Source organism: Centruroides vittatus, unplaced genomic scaffold (genome assembly GCF_030686945.1).
Source record: "Centruroides vittatus isolate TY-2023 unplaced genomic scaffold, ASM3068694v2 contig_799, whole genome shotgun sequence".
Classification (NCBI taxonomy): domain Eukaryota; kingdom Metazoa; phylum Arthropoda; class Arachnida; order Scorpiones; family Buthidae; genus Centruroides; species Centruroides vittatus.
The window spans coordinates 3,457,885-3,483,835 of record NW_027122516.1 but is presented as its reverse complement, the minus strand read 5'-3'; the positions used below and the strand labels follow the sequence as shown (position 1 = coordinate 3,483,835).

General features: G+C 27.8%; 1 protein-coding gene across 2 annotated transcripts in view; it reads right to left on the bottom strand.

The window, feature by feature from the left end:
* The window catches only part of LOC136981945 (RING finger protein 150-like), a 52,908-nt gene that overhangs the window by 5,586 nt on the left and 21,371 nt on the right, over nucleotides 1-25,951 (bottom strand). For both annotated transcript variants that reach the window (XM_067278359.1, XM_067278358.1), the window contains exon 2: nucleotides 480-733. In XM_067278359.1, coding sequence (XP_067134460.1) covers nucleotides 480-733 — 254 coding nt within the window. The remainder of the gene's footprint in view (nucleotides 1-479; nucleotides 734-25,951) is intronic.

The window sequence follows — 25,951 nt, the reverse complement described above, 5'->3', positions numbered from 1 at the left end:
TGAAATTATTTCGCCGATGCCGAATTTTATTAGAATTTAAGAAAAATTTAATATGTAAATAAAGAGGTTCCATTTAATTTTAATGAAATGGGAGTTATTTTAATCATTTAGAAAATAATTTTATTAAATTTTTTACTTTTATCTCTCTGACTTCAAAATAACAAGACGTTTGTTTTTATTCGCGATGTCGGTGTAACGCATGTTTCGGTTTTTAATTTGTTTCACATGATTTGACTGACCTACTCCTATTTAACACATTGCATTTAGATATATTGTTAAGATTTTGTATAAGTCTATTGTTTTTGCTCTATTGATTTTTTCGATTGTTTGAAATTACATTTTTAAATAAATAAGTAAATGTATTTTTTAATTAATATTATTATTATTATTATTACTACTACATTGTTATATTGTATGTCGTGAATTATATCTATGTTTTTTAATGAATTGTTTTTGTAATATTTTAAAAATTTACTCACAGCTAATAAATCTTTGGTATGGATATATCGAAATCGCTGAATGTAGTAAAATATCAGCCATGCGAGCGAAATGAGCATTAAAATGATAAAAGAGACTGAAACGAAGAGAACGGATGTTCTGTTGATGTTGGCGTATCGAAAGGTGTTATGAGTTCCGACTGATATGTACATCATCACTCGAGTCCCATTGTCTACTAAGTTAGCTATTTTCTCTCCTTTTTCTTTAGTTGTGAATATAGACACCAAATTAAATACTGGAATAAAAAATAATAAATCAAAATAATTATTTATTTATATCATCAATATGTTTGTTAATAAATTAAACTTTAGTAAATATTAGAATCTAGAATTTCCATAAAAAGGCATACAAGTTTAAAATTCAGTAGTACAATATTAAGACAAAATATAAAGAATATCGAATCATTTAAAAAATAATAGTAAAATTAAATTAAAATGGCAACTTTTGGAACAAACAAGGTAAAGTGACGACAAATGGCAAGGTCAAGAAATAAATTATATACACACAAATATAAACACCAAGCCACGAATATTTATAATCAAAAAGTGAAATCCTAATCTGAAGAAATCCGACTTTTAATTATTTGGTAATAAATAAATGATATTACATTCAATATTGATTATAAGAAGAAATCTAAATTATCTTAAATCTTGAAAGGTGAACAATTTTCAACTCTAAAATATAGTAAAAATTTTCAAAAGCCCGTGAAAAATATTTTAATTAATTGGAGAGATCTTATTTTAGAAATTTCAAAGACATTTGTGTACCTCATCCTCAGATATTCAAATAAAATTATGAAAGTCATTTGATTTTGTTTGAATTTTGTGATTTCATTAAAAGTTTAAAGATTTTCACAATTTTCAAACACACTGATTCCCCCCCAATTACTGTACTTAACAATTAAACATTTTCAATCTAAATAAAGTATTTGCTTCTATTTGGTTTTTGACATTTCCAAATAATCATAATCTGTAGATATTCATATTAAATTTATTTTTCATTTTGGTTTAATTGCTGTCATATATAAGAGTTAAATTCTATCAATTTATGTGGATTTTCAATTAAAGCAAAATCTAGTCACAGCTCATAATAAGCACAGCAGAATTGCATCACCCCCACAGAAAAATCATAAAATAATATCCTAATTTTTAATATGTAGTAATTAAATAAATTATTCTACATGATTAATCTTAATTTTTTTTTTAATCAAAACACGAACTGATCTAAATGGTGTATGAAGTAAAAACGACTCTGTTAGACTGGTTGTGCGCCATAGATCTTGCAACAGCACTGTTAAAAAGTGCAGTACCATCACCCACTCAGAGAACAGTCTTGCTGCAGCTTCTCATGATACAATGAAATGCTTGGGATGACAACACACTGTTTAGCAGTACTGCTGAGAACTGTATAGCCACATGGCAAGAATTGGTTACTGGGTCAGAGCAGAGGTGCAGAGTACACTGTAACCTGTAAATGTTAATATGAAAAAAAATTTTTTAATTTTGAATTAATTTATTTTATCCTTATTACACAAAGAAGTGCACTCAATAGACACCACGCTTTGCTTTACATCAGTCTTTATTCTGCTGTTTAGGTGTGAAAAGCGTATCAGCAAGATGTAAAGTATAGCCTGGTGTCTATTGAGTGCGCTTAATTGTGTAATAAGAATAAATATAGATAAAAGACAAATTATCTTCCAATTTAAAACCGTATTTTAATTAAATCAAAAAATATATTATATGAAGACAGTGTATATTGTTTGTTACATAAATTAGTAGTTGTAATACAGTACGCTCCATATTATACAGCCATGAGCTACCACTGGCAATATCATAAATCATCTTTCCACTTTCAAACATTAACAGTTATTTAAACAGTTATAATTAATATTTAATAGTTAATTATATAAATGCATTAATAACATATGATATCTTATAAATTTGAATACAATTTTCTGAATGAAGGCACAATTAGTTTATTATATTTCAAAATTCATATTACAAGTAATACTACTACTGTTTATTACTACACAAATGTAAGTTCTAGTTTTGCAAATTAGGTCAGTGTAACCAACTTGTCATAAGCAACTTAAATATGAAGCAAGTTAAAGGAAAAAAAAAACCCAAATCATTAGTATTGAAAAAATATTTCTTATTTCAGGAATTCTAAGCATCTTGATCTAATCGTGAAACATCAAGTAATGGTGATCAGACTCTTAAAAGTACCATGAAAATTTCAAGTTGTCATCTCAAATCATTTAAGTATAGATTACTGGTTTCCTAACCTTACTTGCTGCTGCTTCCCTAAATTCACTCCCAGTGCTCTCTACTCTATCCTAAACAATTTTCTTTTAGACTATAAATGTTTAGAACTCACCATGAAGAAAAGTAGAGTAATCACATTCAAAGCAATAACAATTAATTAGATATTAACTACATCTAAATAAAGCTGATAAATTTAATGATTCCAGTAATTCCTGCTTGTAAAGGCTCAATAATTTAGCAAGACTTTTAACAAGTTTAATAATTCACTAATTGTGAAGCAGATATTAATGTGAGGGATAAACTTGTTACATTTCTCAATGTCTAGTCTAAAGTCATTAGATAAACCAAAGTCTAAAAACCTGATGTACTGTACAGTACATATGTAATATGCCAACAACTACCGGATTATATCGCGTTATTATATCGCGATTATTTCAAATTAATTACTAAATAATTTGTCACTAGAGGGAGGCATATTATTAAGTCATTAGATTATTGGACATAGTGAGATAAAACTTGTTAATGTCTAGAGTATTTTTTTGTATGAAGAAATGTTAGATGATTGCACTAAAAATATGATATAGAAATCACAAGAAGGAACTTTTTAGTATCTAGATTAATATTAAAATTCACTAGTCAATCAATGTTCAGTCAATGGAAGAGCAATATATTCTGGATTAGCTAATTGTATTGTCAATAATTGATAAATAAGTAAAAAACAAACTGGGAGTGGCCACTTCCAATGCCCTTCTACCAATCGCTTGCTTCTTGGCATCCACTCATACAATCCCACCATCTACCAATAAGCAGTATCATCCATTTTGGAAATAATGATATAGATGATAAATAAATATAGTATCCTTATGTATCAAATATAAATAAAGAGAAATTATATATTGAGAATACACAACTTTAGGTTAAAAAGAAAATATAAAAAAACTTATCACTGAAAAACTTAATTATAATATAATATTCCAGCAACAAGAACTTTGATTCTTGCTTATAGAATTTCATTAAAAGCTATCAATATCACATTAACAGATGTTGAAATTGTTAATATAATTACGAATTTTTTTTAATGTCTATGAATAATTTATCACTAATCAAGAATTAACAGCAGCTTTTTAATTGATTTATTATCTGCAGATTATTTTTTAAATAGTTGTTTACTTGTTTAAATACACAATAACTAACCAAACTGCATTTAAAAATAATTCACGAGTGCAACATTTGTTGCATTTGACTCCTGTTACATGTAATGAAAATGATCTTAAGCATGCCTAAAATGTAACAAAAACTTAAAATATGAATTATCATTTGCATGGAAAAAATGTGCGTGCGCATATACACGCACACGTGAGTCTCTTGTCAATGTTTAACATTCTTTTTAACTTAATTATGTAGAAATTCAATCATACAGTAAATATATATTAATAATTGCACAAAAATTAAACAAGTTTAAAAAAACCTGTCTGAAGAAATCCTATAATTTTGATTCACTCCCACTTTACAGAAAAGTGTGCCAAAAATATAAAATAGAAGTGGTATAATAAATTCTACATCGATAAAATATTCCAAATTATTGTGTATTTACAAAATACGATAAAATTTTATCATGTAAATATACTTTATAAACAAGCAAAGTATATTTAGGATTCAATAGCTTATAAATTTTTTTTATTAATATATTAATAATGCATATTATTTATTTATTATATTACAATAGGAAATGTTCAAGGACAAATGATTTCCATTCTCCAAACCAACATAATATCCCAAACACGAACAATAATAAATAAAAATTTAAAAACAGGATTTCAGAATTATAAAGCATAACTTTTACAAAACTTTTTACTGTATATTGCAAATGATCAAGGCAAGGATATGTTCTATATTTATCAAACTGACATAAACAATAAAAGAACAATCTATGGGATATGTTAATATATATATATATATATTAACATTTTAAATATCACTGAAATATACTTACATGATTAATTTAATATTTTAAAATAATATTAAAATATTGATATTTTATATATTTTGAGTAGTTTTGTATTGAACTTTTATGATTGAGTGAAAGTAAGAGAAAAACCACTCCCTTATACAAGTTTATTAGTATCCAATTGCAAAATTTAATACTAATTTAAAATTAAATACATCAACTTGAAAGAATTAAAAAGGTTACTCCCTGCATTTATAGAACAATGAAATAATGTAATTCAATCATATTTCCACAATTCCTGTCAAACAGCACAATGCTAGGTGGGGATTACATTACTATCATCTTGATTATGGCCCAAATAAGTCAGAGTCACCTTATACTTCAAGTTCAAAGAATCAAGACAGTTGTCAAATTTGGTTCTCTCTCAGCTTGTTTTAGTATTAAAATAATGTACTGTAGTCTAAAAATTATAATACTATTTATATAGATGCCATGGATTTTTCCCTCTGGGGCTATCTCAAGGATAGGATAGGACTTACTGGAACTCTATTGCCAACCTCGAACAGCTTGAATTTGTTATCAAAGCCAAGATTCGAGCCATTCCTAATGAAGTTCTGGCGAATGTGGTTGCTGGTTTTGAGTATCAACTATGTCCTGTATCGCTCGTGAAGGAGAGCACTTCGAAAAACTCATCTACTAATTACATTTGGTTTCAATAGTATTCTCACCAAGTTTCATGTTGATGCAACAAATCCCCAATTTTTTTATCCTCAATCAAAGTTGTTAGTGACTAATTTGACACCATGTATATAGCTACAAAGGTTATTTTATGCAAAGGTTTATCACACCAAATAACCAACCTAATACAATTTTAAATTTCTTTGTTCCTTTACTGTACACAGTTTAAAAAAACTTTAAATGTGTTAGATTGGTCACTTGGTGCAATAAACCTTTAGTGTAAGATACCCTTTGCAGTTATATAAATCAAATACTGCAATATAATATAATAGAAGGATTATAAGTATGAAATAATCTCATAATCTTAATATTTGTCATCATTTTTTGCCCAGGCAACTTATCTGCTAGTAAATAAATAAATTCCTATTTAATAAATAAAAGTTTAATTGAAAAAACTCCTGTCAAATACACAATACAAAAATCTCAACAATAATTCAGTAAAAAACTGCAACTCATTATCACAAAGCAATAAATTCATAAACTAATTGAATAACTAAACTTCAATTTAAATTTATTGTTATATAATATTATTATTAAAGAAGAAATTACTTTTAATTAGCAAAAGTAAGTAAATATAAACAATAGTTCTATTGTATTCACTTTATTTAAAATATACAAATGAAATAATAAGTAGCAATTACAGTTAATAGTTAATAGACTAAACTTAATTAAAAGAATAAAATTTGCAATAGAAGTATTTTTTAAACAATAATGAAATTTTATATATGACTGGATTAATTCTAAAATGTGCTAGATCCACATTACTTGAATTTTCAGAAGAAAAATATTTTTAAAAAGGTTAATTTTAAGTAAATTGAAATAGCTTTCCTACACAAAATGCTTCCAATGGAACATAAGCATATAACAATAGTTTTCAACCAGGATGCCATAAAATATAGTGTTGAGCAGCATCTTTATATATAAGCACGTAAGGCACAATAACTCTACATTGATAAAGAAATAGGAGTGCCACAAGAAAAAAATTACCAAGTGGGAGTGCCATTATTAGAAAAAGGTTGAAAAACACTAGCCTATAGTATTGAAAGATGCCATGCAAATCAGAGCAACATAAAATTTAAAATACAATAATACTTTAACATTAGATTTACCACAATTTGGAAATAAATCCCTCATATGTATATAAAGTTTAGAAATAACATTTAATTAAAATAAAAATTTAATAAAATTCTGAAATTATTACAAATATTAAGGCTAATTCTGATCATCAAAATAATTATAATAATTATATTTAAATATCTAATATTCACATTAATTATAGACATTAAAATCTTTTTAATTTCCATAAAAACTTATTCAAATTATTGTCTATAAATACTAGAGTCATTTATTAAAGTTTGTCACTATTATTGTAATTATAACATCTAAATTATTATGTAATTAATATAATAGTAGTGTATAGCATTAATGAACAACAGGCTGATTTTCCTGCTAAGAATAAATAGAAGTTGGCATCACTAAGGCATTTGCATTGAAGAAAAAACAAAAACATTTTCAAGTTTTTTATTATTAAAATTGATTTAATTAAATCAATTCTGAGGCAAATAATGTTATTTCCTTTCACATTAAACAGCAAAAACTCAAGCAATAAAGTCAGCAATGTGACCATAGTACTTCTACTATGAGTCAGAATGCTTAAAGATTACCTTGATAAAGCTTTCAATAGATTTTTTAATAACTAATATTAAAATTTTTTAAAAAAATATTGCAATAATTTTCTATATTATCATCATCACTAATTATTACTTTATAGTGCATATTTATTATTTCTATTTTGATAACCTTGATAATAATGATCCATAACTGTTGTTTTCTGTTGATTATTATATTTTTATTAATACTATAATTATATACAAAATATAATACTTTATTATATTCGTACCAGCTGCTGTTCGAGACAACTTACAAATATTTTTATTTCAAACTGAAATAACTGAGCTTTGAATCATAAAACAAAAAATTTATTAGGATATTGTGTATCACATATTCTAAATTTATACTTGACGAAATGCGTTAAAGTAAAGACCGACTTTAAAGTACGAGGGAGAAATTTATGTTTTTAAAATGACTTAAACACACAAAAATTTCTTCATATTTTGATGGTCATTATTCTTGGACGGAGTTCCTCAATCCAAAAATAACATATTTTATTAATAGCAATACTAGGTGTGAGAGTATATTTAACAGTTGAATATTTATAACTAAACTCCAGACAGAGAAATTATTTGAAATAAGTTAATAACAATAATATATTTAGTTTTAGTATTAAATAATTATTTTGTATCGTATTAAATTTACTAAAGCTTTTGTTTTCAAATAAATTTTTAAATATACTAATGTAGACATTCAAATCTAATGACTAAACTTTGAATTTTATTAAAATAACTGATTTAAAATGTATAATAATATATGAAGATTAACGGACCGGATATTTTCTTAAAAAATCGTATAATACCAAGATGTAATTTACAACATTAAAAATTATATGAAACAAAAGCATTTTGTTTTGCTGATTTCAATTAAATTCAAAACATTTTAAAAAACTAAAAGTTTTAAACAATTAAAACTGATAAGGATCTAGTGATATGATGGGTTACTGGAATATATATCTAAACAAGTTAGCAAAAATGGAAAAAGTCCATCCACCCTTCTATTTTTGCTAACTTGTTTATATGTGCACTCTAAATGGTTCAAAATTATTCTCTATACTGCATGTTACTGTATTTTTTTTCTTCATTCATTTCTGCATGTCTTTTCAGTCAATCTTACTATAGTATATAAATATAAACAAACAAATATATTATTGTACAAATGAATCTATTCTTTATTCTGTGTACATATTCCTTACACTATGCATAATTCAAATTTGTTACAAAATCAAGTAATTTTATCTAGCTTTTTTTGTTTTGATAGGCCACACCCAAGGTTACTATATGATATAAACATTCATATAACTGCAAAACCTCAATCTCCACCCAAAACCTGGAGCCATCCAGAAAACTGATGGCAATATTTGTCACGCATCAAGTGAATAATTAAAAATCAAGGTCTATCACTTTTTCTTACAAGTTTATTTATATTAATAAAAAAATTGCCATCATCATGTAAGTAAATTAGTAAATTATCTAAAACTTATGATTTATCATCACATTTATAATTAGTTTAAAATTTAAAATGTTTCAATAAATTTATATATATATATATATATATATACACGAAGGGTATTTTTTAAATAAGGTCCATTTTTTGATAAGAAGAAAAATACTGTAAATATCATTAAAATATATTTTTCCCATATTCTACATACTTTTATCTACTTTTCTACATAATTTCCATTTCTGTTCAAACATTTATCATATCGCTCAAAAATTTTTTAAGTTCCGACTTCAAAGAAATCTGCCACCTGCTGCCAGAAGACATTAGGCCACGCCGCTTGTCTTGTACGGCATGGCAGAGTTTTCTCAAGGTCCACAATAAGCATCAGAATTGATTGTTGTGCCTCTTGGCATAAAATCCACTAACAAAGTCCCTTTCCTGTCCCAAAAGACAGTTACCATGATCTTTCGTGCTGAAATCAAATAACAGATCGTATCTTACAGTTGGCGGGCGACTCGATTTTCTTAAACATTATAAACTTTTACAGCTCGGCACACAGACAGACGATGTGGCTGAAAATGGCATCTAAACACACACAAAGCACGCCAAAAGCAGATGCTCATGCACACAGCTGCAATTGAGCGTCATTCTCATTCACAAATGGACCTTATTTAAAAAATAGCCCTTGTATATATGTACAAATATATTAAAAGTTAAATACTGGATGATTATAAATAAAATACCCTCATTCAACACTCTAGAGATAGATTTAGCAGTCTAAATGCAACCACATCTTGTATGGTTAGGGTTGCCAGATACTTGGGGACAAAATGAGTTGTTCTTAAAAGATACTGAGATGCTTCAATTCTAGGCCATGCAATAGATATGTATTTTATTCTGCCAGAAATAGAAATACATTTAAAAATGTGGAAAAAGGAAAAGATATTTAATTGTAGGAACAGTTTTTAGAATAAGTCATCCTGTTGCTAGATGGCAGTCGGAAAAATTTCAGGACAATCCCGGAACACCGGGACATTTGACAACCCTATGTATGGTGACATTTCAGAACATTCTCATAAAAAAATTAAATACCAAAACACACCACTATGGCATTTTGGCATTGCAAGCAACAAACATTTTATTAGTAAAAGATACTCATGTTGTACACAGACTAGCAATGCAGGGAATACTGTCAATGTGGTTCTCATTCTGAAGATGTAAAACCAAAGAGATGAACAATGGCCAACTATTAACTGATTATCTGTAATGTTTTTGTGATACTCTCTTAAAACTGCCAAATGCAACAGATCTTCTAAAAACCACACTTTTCAAGTGTCCCTAAAACCTAGTCATATAGATTAAGATCCAGAGAATGAAGTTGCCAGGCATCAAGAAACACTTGACTAATCATTATATTAGCAATGAATTATTATCATCACAATTCTTTGAATCAAAGTTTGGAGTATGACAAAACCTGAGCATCTCTCAGTATCGCTAGACCAATAGAGAGCACGTCACAGGCCCACTGAGTCTAACTTCTTTGAAAAAAAATGCTCCAAGGATAAATGTGGCTAACAACTAACTTGAAATGAGTGTAATGGAATCTGAGAGAAGAAACAATAATTTTCCATGAATATCCATGTATGTGAAGCTGTGACACAATGAACACTGCAGCAATCACAAACACACTGAGCTTTATGTTGCCATGACATGCACCATTCAACTGATATCTGCAATTGACACAACATGCAGGGGATGATGAACAGCAATTTGACTAATACAACATGATGTTTGCAAAAGAACTCATTGGCTGAAGCTAACTCTATAAAGTTTAACATGTTTCCAATAAATCTATTCATGTTTGCTTTCCTCAAATAGCAACTTTAAGAAAACATAGGTAATGAACATGAAACCAATGTTTGTTTATTGCAGTTTTTAATATTTCAAATTTTGTTACTGTCAACAGTTATTTTTTAATGCTATCTGTTAGTAGACCGCATCAACAAATAAAAATTTTACATAATTGACCGAGTGCAATTAAAATTTGAATTTTTTAATGATCATAAGTAAAAATGTTGAAATTTACACTAAAATATTTACTTTTCTTCATTTAAGATACAGAAAGAATAATAACATATTTTACATTTTACAAAAAAAAAAAAAAATATATGAAACTTTGTATTCTTATTAGATGGATATATATGAACAACTTTTGTCTCTAACTTATAAAAATTATTGAATATTTACAAAAGTTTTGTATGAAATTTCTTTATAAATAAGAATTAATAAGAAATGAGAATAAGTCTTTTCTATATCAGAATTTCGACAATATACTGTAGTACAGTCAAAGCATGAATTACAAAATAAGTAGGAATTAACTAATAAAATCTCTCAGATTTAATGTCAATTAATCCTTATTCATCTCATATTGTGCTTTTTGATTATACATAATACTCAAAATAGTCTAATTATATTATACAGAAAATTATGAAATTATAAAACAATCAAATTGTTTTATTGCGTGATATATGACAACCTAAATATATACAAATTCCTTTATCTCAAAAAACATTTTCAAATTATAATTGAAAGCCTTACTTCACATATGCTAAGTAACTTTCAAAGAAACCTGCTTTTCTATTTAAAAACATGTTTTCAAAATGTAAAAAACATTTCAAATGACCAATTATTCTGTACATAAAAAGTAAGTGAATTGGTAAAACTCATAGCCACTAATAACATTAATTTCAATTATACCTAATGAAAAATTAAGAATGCTTTTAAAACAAGTTATATAAAAGAAATAATTAGTTAAAAATACAATCGAAGTCTATCTGTTTTATTAATTCATAATTAAATAATTTATATACAATAGTTCTTTATTATTATTATTATTTCTTTTGATTAAACTATATTATCATTTAAATATATTTTTTTCAATTATAATCATATAGAACTTGTTATTGTCCTTAACCGTATAATTCTCATTTCGGAAATATTATTAAAAAACATTGATAGTTACATAAAATACAACAAAGTAACTTTATATCGTATCATTAATATTAAACTGTTTTTATTAAAATAATTAAAAATCATCTTTGTTTAAAATGAACAACAAAATTTTTATTCTAACGAGCAGTAATCTGCATTTTGCTATAATTTCTATTTGGAAAGAAGAAAATTTGAAATGAAATTCGTAGGAAACATTATATTCAATTACAGATTATAGAAATTTTAAGGTTGTAACAGTTAAACAAGAATTTAATTAATGAGAAAAATTTGATGATTCGCGACTGCAACGATAAGTTTTTTACTTTTGTAAAATAATTATACTTTTTGTGGAGTTAACAGTTATAACGTTAAACTGAAGCAGCGCAAACAACACAAGAAAAGACATTTATTAGCCAGAAATCTTTTCAGTTAAATATACTTCTATCGCAGAGAAAATTACAACTTAATTGTTGTTTTATATCTATTCTAAGTTATTAAAATGATAAACATATTATATTTTAATTAAATTAAACTGTTCAGAGTTAATGTTCGAACCATTAAATCCAAATATTTATTTGAACATTAATGTCATAACTAAGAGCATCTATACTGAAGTCCTTAAGTAAATTTTCTGAAAGCAAGCAATATGCAATAATGTTTATTATTTTCAAAATTTAATAATAATAAATGTTCTGCCTATAAATATTACATTTAAAATTATATAGCTTTCATATACGATAATAAATGAGTTTAAATGAAGCGGATATATAAACTGTTCTACCAGAACAAATAACAAATAAAATTAAAATTTATTCTAATCCAAGTTGTTGTTGTTGTTATTTACTTTACCAATGAAATAATAATTTATACATAAAGGATTTGAAATGTTATAGCTTGAATAGTTTTCTTTTTTTTTATTTGTAGTTGGTTAAATTTTAATTATAAAACATACTATTGTAAGAGCTAAAAAACTAACTGTGCTGAAATTTACAAATGATCTATTTATTTTGTTCCATTTGTTGCTTACTTCACATTGCATTGAAAACAAGTTTTACTAGTTGCGAGACACGTACAAGGAGGCATTTATTTCAGTATAAAATAAGCAAGCAAAATCAATCTACTATACATTATAGCATACAGTAATCCTTAGGACCTAGTTGTTATTAAAATAAAGCATATTGATTTGGAATGTTCCTATAAAATTCTGATGTATAATGCTTAAAACAATTTTTTTATACTTGAAAATTTTAAAATATTCCTTTTTATTTACAAACCAGCAAATATGTATATTTGTATGTGTGTAAATATAGATAAAAACAGTGCTGCTTTTTTAAAAAATATTACAGTCTGTATTCATATATGGTAATTAAAACTAAAGTTCAGTTTTAAGAAAAATTAAACAATAACTTAAACAGTGACACTACTATTTATTTAATTTTTATTATATATGTACACATTTTTTAATACTGTATTTTCTACATTTTGTATATATATCTGCCTACAATTTCCTATTTCTTGTTTTGGATTTAGCGTCAGTTGCTAAATGATACTCTTTTAGTAATCAGACTTTTACTTTTTTCTTTCAAAATGTTACCATTAGTATTTCTCCATACCTCAATTCTTATCAAGAACGTAATTGAGACAGACAATTACCAACCAAGTATTACCCACTCATTAAAAAGATGGCCTCTAATGAAAGGGGTCTCCACCCTATTTGCTTTTTATGTTAGCTCCAATTTGCCAATGGCATTTGTTGTAGCCAACAGAGTGGCAGTAGGGTGGTCAGTTTGTTTGGTTCAAAGAATTTTTCTTACTGAGCAATTATGAATCAACTTCTACATCTTTTCTAATAATTAAAAAGATAGCTTATCCTTTACATACAATATAAATCAAATATAAAAAAGCATTTAACTTCTTATTCCTTTGTTATATTAATTTATTTTTTAAATCTGTTCTCAACTTAAGTTTTCTATTAAATGCACTAATGGTACTGTACAGTATATTTAATATGAAAAACAGATTAATACACTCAACAACCTTTTAAGCAGCAAAACAGTATTTAATAAATCCTGTTTGCTGCTTAAAAGGTTGTTGAGTGTATTAGTTGCTTTCTACGCAGTTATATTTTTATTATGCATAACAGACATATACTAGAAAGAAAAAACAGAAATCCATTTTAAACGAGCAATTATTTATTATGACATCGTCACACTGCCGGGCTGCAATTTTTATTCATATTTTTAATTTATTGAATTTAAAATATATCCTCTCCACCTCAAATTAGTACCTTGCCCCTGTACATCATACTTTTCCTTTAATAATACAGTCGTGCAGGTCATCTATTAACTGCTTTCAGGGGAAAAGTTTTGAATTGAAATAAAGTGACGTCTGATTTGCATTGGATGTTCTTGTAGAGTTAATTGGGGCCTCCAGCCCATAAGGTTTCCGCATATGGTCTCGGATTTATCTATCTAACTCTGTTCTCAAGGTTAAGGAAAGACAGACGGATGACAGTGGGAATATATAGATCTATAAATTTTAAAACTGCAGCCCAATAACAATTATAAGACTTTAAATGCAAAATTACTTTTAGAATTTTTGTAAATAATGATATTAGCTGTATTCTGTTTCATAGTATTTTTCAAAATTACCTGAGAACAGATTTATCTAAAAAAACTTCTCTTGATTATTATGGAAGATGTCTACATTAAATGGAATTCTTTTCAATTTACTACTAAATTCTAGCCTAGAAAATGTGGTGGAAACTGAGAAGTTATCTAAAGGAATAAATGAAGAGTTAGTAGGATACAGGGAGTTTATGATGAAGCAAATCAAGAAGTTGAGAATGAGAGTAGAAAGGAAATTAGTACACTAATATACTACAGTGTAGTAGATAATGTTTTTATCCCAGAGCAGTTTGCAGAGATTCTCAATGTTAATCCAATAATGACAGTAGAAGAATTTCCCAATAAAAAGGCAATGGTTAGATAGAAAAAAGTGTGTTGAGGAGATTCAAGAGTAAAATCAAGTTTATAGCAAGGTATGTGAATGATTTGTTGGTAATAAGGAACAACAAGTGAGATTGGAGAGTTTATGAATGCAATCTGTAACCAAAATTTAGGTCAAACTTCTCAAAGAACATGAATCAAACAGTGAAGTGCATAGTTGCCAACCATCAGTCTTTCAGTATGAGAATCTACCTTTGGAAACAATTGTCAGTCTGTCAGCCTAAGCTAGAAATTTCTGCCTTTTAGCAATAACATAACACCTTTATTACACTGTCTTCACAAACATAGATTTAAGACAAATACTAAATATATGAAGTTTGCTTGTATGGCAATATTTTTAGAAATTATTCACTCTCCAATTGTAAAATCAACTTGTAAAACTTTCATTGAAATTTGACATTTCTAATTATGAAAAATTAATTTTTTTTCTAAAAAATTACTGCATATGAAACTTTGTCTCAAAACATACTAGATATATGAGACAATCTTCTGCTTTTTGATATGGGAAATCAAATTTGAAAGTTCTTATAAATCTAGGTCACATGCCAAAATTTCTCTCTCTCTAGGCTATAGGGAATTATTAGTTTCTATAATTTTTTTTCTATAGATAATTTTTTATACAACACTTATATATGGTACAATGTACAGTACTATTACTTTATTCTACATTTTTACTACTAATTTGTTAAGTAATAATAATTTGTTAAGTAAGAAAAAACTAATATGATAAACCTATTATTGTGATAAAGCATATAAAGATTGCATAAATGGTTAGAAGTGCCACAAGTTTTGTTGATAATCTTTCTACAGATGGTATTTTTATTTCTCATCCTTTGCATTCTTAAATCAGTATTTCCTAGCTATCAAGTCAGCTCATCTATAACTTAAGTTTGGCAAGTATGAAAGTGCATTTCTTGGACTTTTCAATAGAAAAGGAGGATATATTTAGAATTTCAATTTACAGGAAGAACACTTACAAGCTGATTTACATACCAAAAGACTCAAAAAAAAAACCCATTAATGTATCAGTGTGCAGCATTTAGGTCATTAATTGAAGTGCTTTTAATGTATCTAGTGACTGGGAGCCACTGCATTAAGGAATCAAATAACTTGGATAAGACATCCTGCAATCATGGCCTAACTAGGAGGATGTTTAGTGAATTGATGACAAAAGTTGTAAGGTAGGAAAACAAGGATAAGGCACACAAAAGAAGAGGGAGAGAAAATAGCCTGCATGCATTATGTAGAGAGTTGGATAAGAACTTTCTATAGAAAACTAGAAAAACAGAGAAAAAAATTGCATTTAAAAAAAACTGAACTTTATTTGAAGTGGTCAGAAATGACAAAGAAAAGAGAAAGCAAAGTAGGTATATGTGTTGTTCTGCTAAGTGATGAAAGATTTAAACTCCAGTAAAATAATAATTTAAAGCAATTTTGTACTTAATTCAAATTCCTAATAAAAGAACAAGAAGCTACTAAAACATCCAGTAAAGCAGTTTGTTGTATTATAGGGTAGTTAGTTAATTTATATAGTTATTTTATTTACCTAATTTATGTTTGTTTAATATGTTCAATAATTACAAATTACAGAATGCAAACTAAAATATAGAGTAACACTTCAGTTTGTTTTTTATTTTTTCTTTATTCTTTATATTAGAGAAAATATCAAACTAAAACATAAGCTTTTTTTAAGAACACATCATAATAAAAATGAATTTTTATATAAAATTCATCTAAAGCAGCGGTTTCCCGAAGTCTGTGCCACAAAGCCCTAGGGCACCATGAAATGTTATAAAATTTTTATGTTAGAATTTAATGTACTTGTTGGAATTTGACATAGGGCACATTGGGAAAATCTGCATTTAGCAAGGGTGCCCTAGAATCAAAAAAGTGTGGGAACCACTGGTCTAAAGTATTTAAGTTAATATTTGATCATTTTCCCAGCAAAAACAAAAAGAATACTGTTAAAATCTAACATAATATATAATATATATATATATATTTTTAATTAAAAGTGGCTCTAGAAATGAGACAAGTAGACATTAGCAAGGTTGAGGCCGAAGTTTTAAATGCGAAAATGTGTATGTCAGATGTTCAGCACCACTTTCCTATAAGCCTAGAAGTTTGACAATGGTATTTGGAACATCGAGCATGATTCCACTGACTTTACAAACATCATTGTCAAACTTCTAGACTTACAGGAAAGCGGCACTGAACGTCCGACGTACACATGTTTTCGCATTTAAAACTTCGGCCTCAACCTCGCTTTTAGTTAGTACATCAAACCTTTGAAAATGCTTAAAAGAATTACAATTAAAACTAATGTTACGACAATTGCTAACAATTTTATCATCTTCAAATTAAAAAGTAAATTATAATAAAATTTTATAACTATTTTTTATGTATAAATAGCAACAGCTAAATTGACACTGGGCATCTCAATCTCTTGAGATTGATATGCCCAGTGCATTAATTCTTATAGGCTATAGTGAAGAAGGTGAGTCATGTAGAATTTTATAAGATTAACTATGAAGATAAAATAATATTTACTGGATTATATAATATATAAATCAATTTAATCTATATAACCTATATATTTGATTAAAAATATAAGGTAAAACCCAAAGTGCATTAATAAGTAAATTCAGGAATAATTATACTAAAAAAAATGAAAAGTCCATTGTACTGCAATTTAATCAAAACAAATTTAATTTGTAAGTGGGTTAGTGTACTTTGAATAGAAGAGAGTAATTTTAAACACTTGTATGTCAGAAAATTTATACTACTGATAAAAATGCAATTGAATATTTTTCTTTTCAAAAGTAAATTGATATTCTTGGCTTTGGCCTAGTTATATTCCTTTATATAATTATTACAAAAGCAATGATATACAATAGATAAGATAAACATTCCATAATCCAATGACTAAGTCAGATGATGATGATTAATGAGAACTATTAGAAAAATCTAAATTATATATATATATATATATATACAAAATTTGTAGAAAATACTTTAAATACATAACTCATATTTACAGTAAAAAACCTTTTTCAAACAATAGAAATTAAAATTTATTTTCACATTTCTATTGTTTTTATTGTCATAACATATATATTAAAACACTACACTCATGACACCTTATAAATTTGCAGCCGTGTTTATTCGGTACAAACGAACGTTTTCGGTCGTGTTTAACGACCTTCTTCAGGAAATATCCAAAAAAATTCGAACACAACGAAAATCTGCAAAAACGAACAAACTTCGGAACGTTTTTAAAAATATTCTAAAGAGAATTGCGTGCGCCATCTCTACATCGATGCGTATTAAATAACACATTACATGAGAATAAAATAAAAATAAATAACAGACAATAAAAAGTAATATGCTCCTTGGAGACATTAAAAATAAAATACAAACATAAACTATGGTGCAAGCCGAACGGCGCACAGAACATAGGGAAGGAGAGGAGCTGTGCAGAGACAAAAAACTACGGTTTCTGTCCTTGTGTAGGCTTCCGCATATCCGCTTTTCTGAGGTTTACATGTCGCCTGAGCGCCAGGCTGCAGATATTTTACTAGCCTCTCTGAAGTTGATAGATTGTCCTTTCTGGCTTGCTTTGCAGATATGCCAAGCTTCTGTATAACGGAGGTGCTTTACGTTGCGAACTGTTTGTACTAATCTTGCTTGGGCCCATTCAGCTTGGACTTCTTGGGGATCTGCCAGGACGTAAGTCGCCAACACTGTGCATGGTTGTTCGCTTCTTATATTTCTCTGATGTTCCGCCAGCCTTTCCTTGAGTGATCTTCTGGTGGCTCCGATGTAAAAACGGACACACGGAGGCAAAATAAGCTATTTTACATCGGAGCCACCAGAAGATCACTCAAGGAAAGGCTGGCAGAACATCAGAGAAATATAAGAAGCGAACAACCATGCACAGCGTTGGCGACTTACGTCCTGGCAGATCCCCAAGAAGTCCAAGCTGAATGGGCCCAAGCAAGATTAGTACAAACAGTTCGCAACGTAAAGCACCTCCGTTATACAGAAGCTTGGCATATCTGCAAAGCAAGCCAGAAAGGACAATCTATCAACTTCAGAGAGGCTAGTAAAATATCTGCAGCCTGGCGCTCAGGCGACATGTAAACCTCAGAAAAGCGGATATGCGGAAGCCTACACAAGGACAGAAACCGTAGTTTTTTGTCTCTGCACAGCTCCTCTCCTTCCCTATGTTCTGTGCGCCGTTCGGCTTGCACCATAGTTTATGTTTGTATTTTATTTTTAATGTCTCCAAGGAGCATATTACTTTTTTTGTCTGTTATTTATTTTTATTTTATTCTCATGTGAATGTGTTATTTAATACGCATCGATGTAGAGATGGCGCACGCAATTCTCTTTAGAATATTTTTAAAAACGTTCCGAAGTTTGTTCGTTTTTGCAGATTTTCGTTGTGTTCGAATTTTTTTGGATATTTCCTGAAGAAGGTCGTTAAACACGACTGAAAACGTTCGTTTGTACCGAATAAACACGGCTGCAAATTTATAAGGTGTCATGAGTGTAGTGTTTTAATAAGATATGCAGTCTACGATGAGTTTAACACATATATGAAATGAATCATAACAAGTCTTACATGTTTGAAAGAGTTAAATTCTAGAATTTATCCAAATACATAAGAACATATCTGTTGTGTACTGACTTTATCATTCTCAATAAAATATCATCTTGAGCAGTGGTGTCCAACCTTTTCAATCAGCACGCCAATTTATGCATAAGTTGTGCAGGCAACAAATATTTTGTATATTCTACATGTACTAAAAATATGCCTATTTCTATCATTTATGTGTGTCAAATATGTTCACAGATTGGGTTAATGTGTGTCAGGCTGGATTTGGCCTGGGTGCCATAGTTTGGGCATCACTGATCTTAAGCATTGACTATGTCACATTGAATCAAATTTGATTGATGTATCAATGCAATAAACATTTATCTTACTATATTCCTATTATTCCTGTTTAACTATGTCTGGTTTATCAACTATATTTTTATTATATTTTTAAATTAAGGAGTATACTAGGTAAAAACAAAACTTTCTCAATTTCTCTCCAGGAATTTGACAGACAAGTATGCCTCTGTCAATTTCGTGGAGATTATCTAAATCAGTGTTTCTCAACTGATCTGTGTGTTCACAGACCAGTTTTTTTTTCCATTTAAACCCCCCTTTCAGACTAGTATTTTTGTAAATTTAAAAAAAAAATTTAAAATGGAGAAAATTAAAATGAAATTTAACTGCACTTTTTTTTAATTTTTAGACTGAATTAATAAGAAAAATAAACACTAGCATTTGGTTAATTATTTTGAAAAAATAGGTTTATGGACTATTTTAGAGTAATTTGCAAGGCCGTAAATTTTGAACTAACCGGAGAGATACATCACTAAAAACTCATTTCTGGATTTTAAAGGTGTAAGTTTTTTTTGTGATTTGCAAGGTCAATTTTTATCATCAGTCCACCCTTGGCACTAAGTTTTAAATAATAATATAAAGAAAAATGAAGTTTATATGTTTTGTAAGACTTTTTAAATTGTTTTATTAATGTAAAATATAAAATTATGAAATTTTAAGTGAAATCTTGTTAATGACCAGCATTGATCAATAGACCAGAGTTTCAGCAGCACTAATCTAAATCATAATGGGGATGTCCATGGTAGCATCTATAGATTGTCAAATGCATATTGCAGTTGCTAGCAGCTCTACAATTACTTGTCAATGAATATGTTATCAACCTAACATATGCCTGACTATACCAATTCTTCTACAATGAGTACAGTCTTCTTGCAACCATTGCTGCTAATAGCATCTCACTGTTCACACATCAAAGTCAACCAAGATGCAATACAGCACATCGATCACACAGCTTCATATAGACCCACAATCCTGCCTCTCTCAAATATATTCAGCTGCTGATAACGTCATTGAAAAACTCAGTGAAGCACCTTCAGTCCCCTAAAAAGCCATACCAATCTTACATACACAAATGTATCTTTCCAAATATCAGTAGTTCTTGAAACAATATTAATTTAGTAACTTCACTTTCTTTCTAATTCTCACACACATCACAATTGTCTACATGTTTGTAGAAGTTGGATAACCTATGGATAGTGCACACACATGTGCATACTAATTTGCATGCTGATATTTGTTAAACCTTTCTTTTAACAAAATTTTTCCTTACGTTAAAAATCATGCAAGCAAATTATACATCATTTTAAAGATAAACAACTGCTAAAATTCTGGTTACCAAACAGATTATTTAATCAGAAACATTTTTGATCGTGTCTTTGGTTGTTTTCAGCTTACAGAACAGAATTGTTTTAAATTTAAAAATACATCATTTTTAAGTTATTATTATATTATTGTAATCAACAAATCTAAAGTGATCTTTTATAAAAAAAAAAACCTTGTTAACATGGTCCAAACAACTCCTCCTACAACTGTTATATAAACAAGATCAGATTTAAACTTTTAGAAGTCATTAAAGAAAAAAAAAGTTTCACTAATGAAAGTTTTAATACATATTCAAAAATAATTTAGTATAAATTGTAAATTACTTAAAATAATATGACAAATGATTTAGCAAATTTGTTATTTATTATTTATCTTTATTAATGCCATTGAATATAATCTTATCATATAAATATTGCTGATGATAATTCTATTAAATAGATTGCATTAAATAATGAAATAAATTTGTTTCAAAATTTCTTTGGAGAAAATACTTTAAGTCATCTTTCCTTCTTTTCACAACTATCAGTTTTGAAATTTGTTACACCCACTGAAACTATTTGTTTTCTAATATCATAATTAGTTATTTCTTCAAACTCATTATACTCACTACTCCATTATAAAAGAGTCAAATTATATATCAAAAATAGTAGAAAATAAATTAGTAATTATTCTTTGATATAACTAAAAAAAAAAAAAAAAAATCACTAACTATTAGAGCCTGTGCACATTACAGACTAAATTATCATACGATAGTTTAGTTGAATTCCCGCATCCCCGCACACTGCTACAACTGTTAGCCACATTCCATTTGCAAACTATTGAGTTTGAAGGGGCCCATTAAACTTTATTATTGGCAAATTTCAAATTGTTTGAGTGTGTGCACTTACATATGTCTTCATGTAATTTAAAGACCGATCAAACTATAGCCAATTGATAAGTCAGTAATGTGCATGGGCTCTTATAATTAACATATACAAGCATAACACTTTATATTTAAAAACTGTAATAATTATTTTCATAAGTTTCTATTTCTAAATACATTTTGTACAATGTTACTCATAAAAGCTGATACGAAACTGTATGCATTTCTCATAATATATGCTTAATTTTATTGTATGTTGTCATATATAGATTTAAAAAAAAATAGTACTATAAAAATATCTTAAAACTGATATTAAAAATAAATTTTAAATCATAATTTTAACTCTAAATGAATTACTACCAGCAGAAATTGCATAAGTTTTCAATAATAATATAAAATATACATTATTTATATGATGCTACACAGATGGGTGCACAAAATATTTAAGACAATATTCCTTCTTCTGAGAGTAATTTTATTTGTTTCTTAATTCATCCAATTCAAAACAGCAAACAAAGAAGATATATACAAACATTGTTATAAATTTATAGTTTTATAAAAGTTATTGTAACATACAGTTGAGTTTTCAATCTTCATAATATACAGGATTTTTCAAAATTATTGTTGGTTTTGATGAATTTGTTACAGCTATTACGTACTGTAATTTGCTATCATTTCTACTCCAATATATTCAGTTTCTATTGTATGATGCATTATGATGCGTACTTTATGTTTAAATTTGCTTTTGGCAGCAGTAAATAAACTATACATTGTAATGCATCATACAATATAAACTAATGTAGGTAATATGTGTCCTCAGCTAAGTGAGGATAGTGCTATCTACATTATGAAGTTGGATGGGACCATGCCCCATTTTCAAATAAAGATGCAATCATTTTTAAACAAAAACAAGCCACAGTAGTTGATCACACACAAACAATGTTGACCAGAATTTCTTATCGTACAAAAATTATTTTCCTAACTTGTAAGTGCAAGTAACAGTGATATTTATTTACTCTGACAATCATTTTGAAACACTTACAAAACTTGGATATACAGTGGACCCTCGATATAACGTGCATGTTGGGCAGGAAACAACACCCACATTATAAGGTGAACCACGTTATACCGAGCAGTGCGGTGGCGACAGAATAAATTTACTCAGAACAATTTGAGCTATATACTGAAACGTCCCATCAACTACATACATATTATATGTTTTTAAAAAAAAACCGATTTATTTATTCAGTGTTTTATTAAAATTTACATAACATAGTTATACATCTTAATAAGTACAGTACATACTGTATATGTATTATTTTATTTACGTACATAAGGTATGCTTGAAAATACAGTACCGTATGTAAAAACAAACACTATCTATAACTTGACTAAAATTGATGTATTTGACATCATTTCAATTAGGAAATATCACTTTAAAAAGTGAGTAATTTTTGTTTGTTAGCTTTTTGATAACTTCCTGTATCATTTTTGTTAGCTTTTTGATAACTTCTGTATCATTGCCAATGCCACAACCAACCGTCAGAAGCCTTAAAATCTCCTTCTGCTTTTAAACTTACATGAAAATTTTCAGCCTGAAACTTTAAAGCAGTTTCAGATACGGGAAGACCTTCACTTCTTTTTTGCACAAACCATACATAGAGACAATTGTCAGCATTTTGATTTTTTCAGTCTTGTCTTTTTTCAAGTAAGCCTAGCATCTTGGTCACACTTATCAACAAATGATTTCAGTTTTGTCTCCTCTGCCATCCAACCCCTTACAGTTCCTTCAGGTATGCCATATTATCTTCTTATGTTTGCTTTCGAAACTCCGCTCTTTACTTTAGCAATAATGTCAAGCTTTTCTTTTACTCATCATGCATACAATAATTAAACACTATTCAAAATACGTGCAGGAACTCAATACGCAGTAACAATAAAATGCACTACTCACTAATGCCGCACGGACCTGTATAAACATGTTTGAGCTTATCGCGTCGCAAACATCGCCTGCGCTATAACCGAATGCGCGGTATAGCGAGCAACACTATAACGAAGGTCCACTATACTTGCAAATAAATGAAATTACTATTAATTTTAGGAAGCCAACTTTCATTAATGACAGGAAATGTTTTCAGTTAAAACTTGACCATACTCAGCTTGCAATCTTAACACCTAAAGTTTAGAATAGAATATACAAAATGGAACACTTTCAAAATTAATATCCTGAACAGTTAAGTTTTAAATTTGAAATCAATATTGGCTTAAAATTCAAATTGTTTCAAATCAAATCGGGCTATGTGATTAGTTTGCTTATACAGCTGTATTAAAGCTACTTTACCAGGAAACGTGCTTACTATCTTTGGACAAATGAGCCATTTTATGCTTTCTTTTCAAGCTAGCCGCCTCAACATGTAGCTGATAATGTGAAATTATTATAAGTTATTGCTATCATTCTTAACCAGTGCTTTAAATTAATTATTTTAATCATTATTTGCTGTTAGCAAACACACATATACACATCACAATACAGTAGTTAAAATAGCTGGAATTTTGCTAGCTATTGAAACTGCAGTCCTCTGAATTTTGAAACTTTGTATTTAAATAAATATCTAGATACAAAACTTTTTCTTATCAGAAAAAAAAATACATTTCTTACATAATTCAATTACATGACGTAGCAAATATATAGAGATATTAATATCAGTTTAGCATTTAATTTATTTTTAAGACAACTGCAATGGTGTAACTACAGCCCGATTGAGAAATTGTTTAAGACAATGCATGCCAAGCTCTGGGAATTTGCTGATTTGGAGATGATAAAACATGCTTCAAAATTTCAACAAACAGTTTTAAAAAAATAACTTTTATTTTGTTCATTGAAAATGTTTTAAAAATTATAAACAAATGTCTGTATTGCTCATGAAGTCAAGTACGGTGAAAGAACCTGAGAATTAGCAATAACTTCTGTGATAAATTGTTAAATACTCTTTTTTCATTGTTATTTGATAATCCTTTCTTCTTTCACTAGTATTATTATTATTATTATTATTATTATTACTTATTTTTTAAATAAATGAAAGTATTTTATTTTTGCATGTCTGTTAAACATTTCTTTTTATTGAGGATATATAATTCTCAAGGGTTGTCATATATTAATTCATTTTATAAATATGAAAAGAAATGTATCTTGCACAAATAAAGGTTATTGCATTTAAAGCATTTTCTCCTACATTTTAAAATACAGTATATAGTATTTTAAATTTGTTATCTGTTATTCAATTCACAAACTTAAAAATCTACTTTATTAGAGCTATTTTAATATAAATTAATGAGCTCCAATAAAGCAATTTTCAAGTTTGTTTATTTAAGAATCTGGAGTTTTATTCTTTACTTAAATGTTATTCAACTCTGAATACCGACCTCAAACTAGTAAATGAATACTTTACGTAACTCAATTATACTAATTAGATGATAAAATGATGATCACCTAACCAATTAAAGGTGAATCGTTTTAGTAAACGTTATATATATAATGTTTAAAACAATTTTATTCATTCAAATTTACATTTTAAAAATATTTTAGATACAATCTTACACTCAGTTTTAACTCTCTAAATTTATAAGGAAATATACTAGAAAACAAAGCTTTTAACACTGAGATAATATCAAAGAATCAACTTTACAGTTGAAATTGCTGCAAATACCTTTTATCTAAAGTTAATTATATTAAAGGAAATTGGATTTACCAGGAAAAATATTCTTACAAAATAAAAATATAAAGTATGAACTAGTCTCATGTAAATGTATTTAGTTTATCTTCTAAAACTCTATTTTCAAATCTCTAAAGTTATTTCTTATCATTAAATAAGGCTGACAAATAAGTTATCATCTTCATTATCATCTGAATGTAAAAAATTTTATATATATTTATAAAATTATTTATATAAGATTCTAACCATTCAAAATAAGCAATATTACTAAGTGGAAAATACTGAATTAAGTAACTGTCAATCAAAACACAGTTTTATCCTTATTTTTGAGATCAAAACCAATGAAAGATATTTCCAATCAACACCATCTTCAATTACATAAAGAATATAAAACATATAATCTAGTATCAAGAGTTGATTCGAACTAATATACGATCATAAATGTTTTCAATAAACTTTCTAACTTCATCAATTACTTCAAAATATTTAAAATATTTGATGAAGATAAGGAATTATTTTGATCTTATTACAAAAC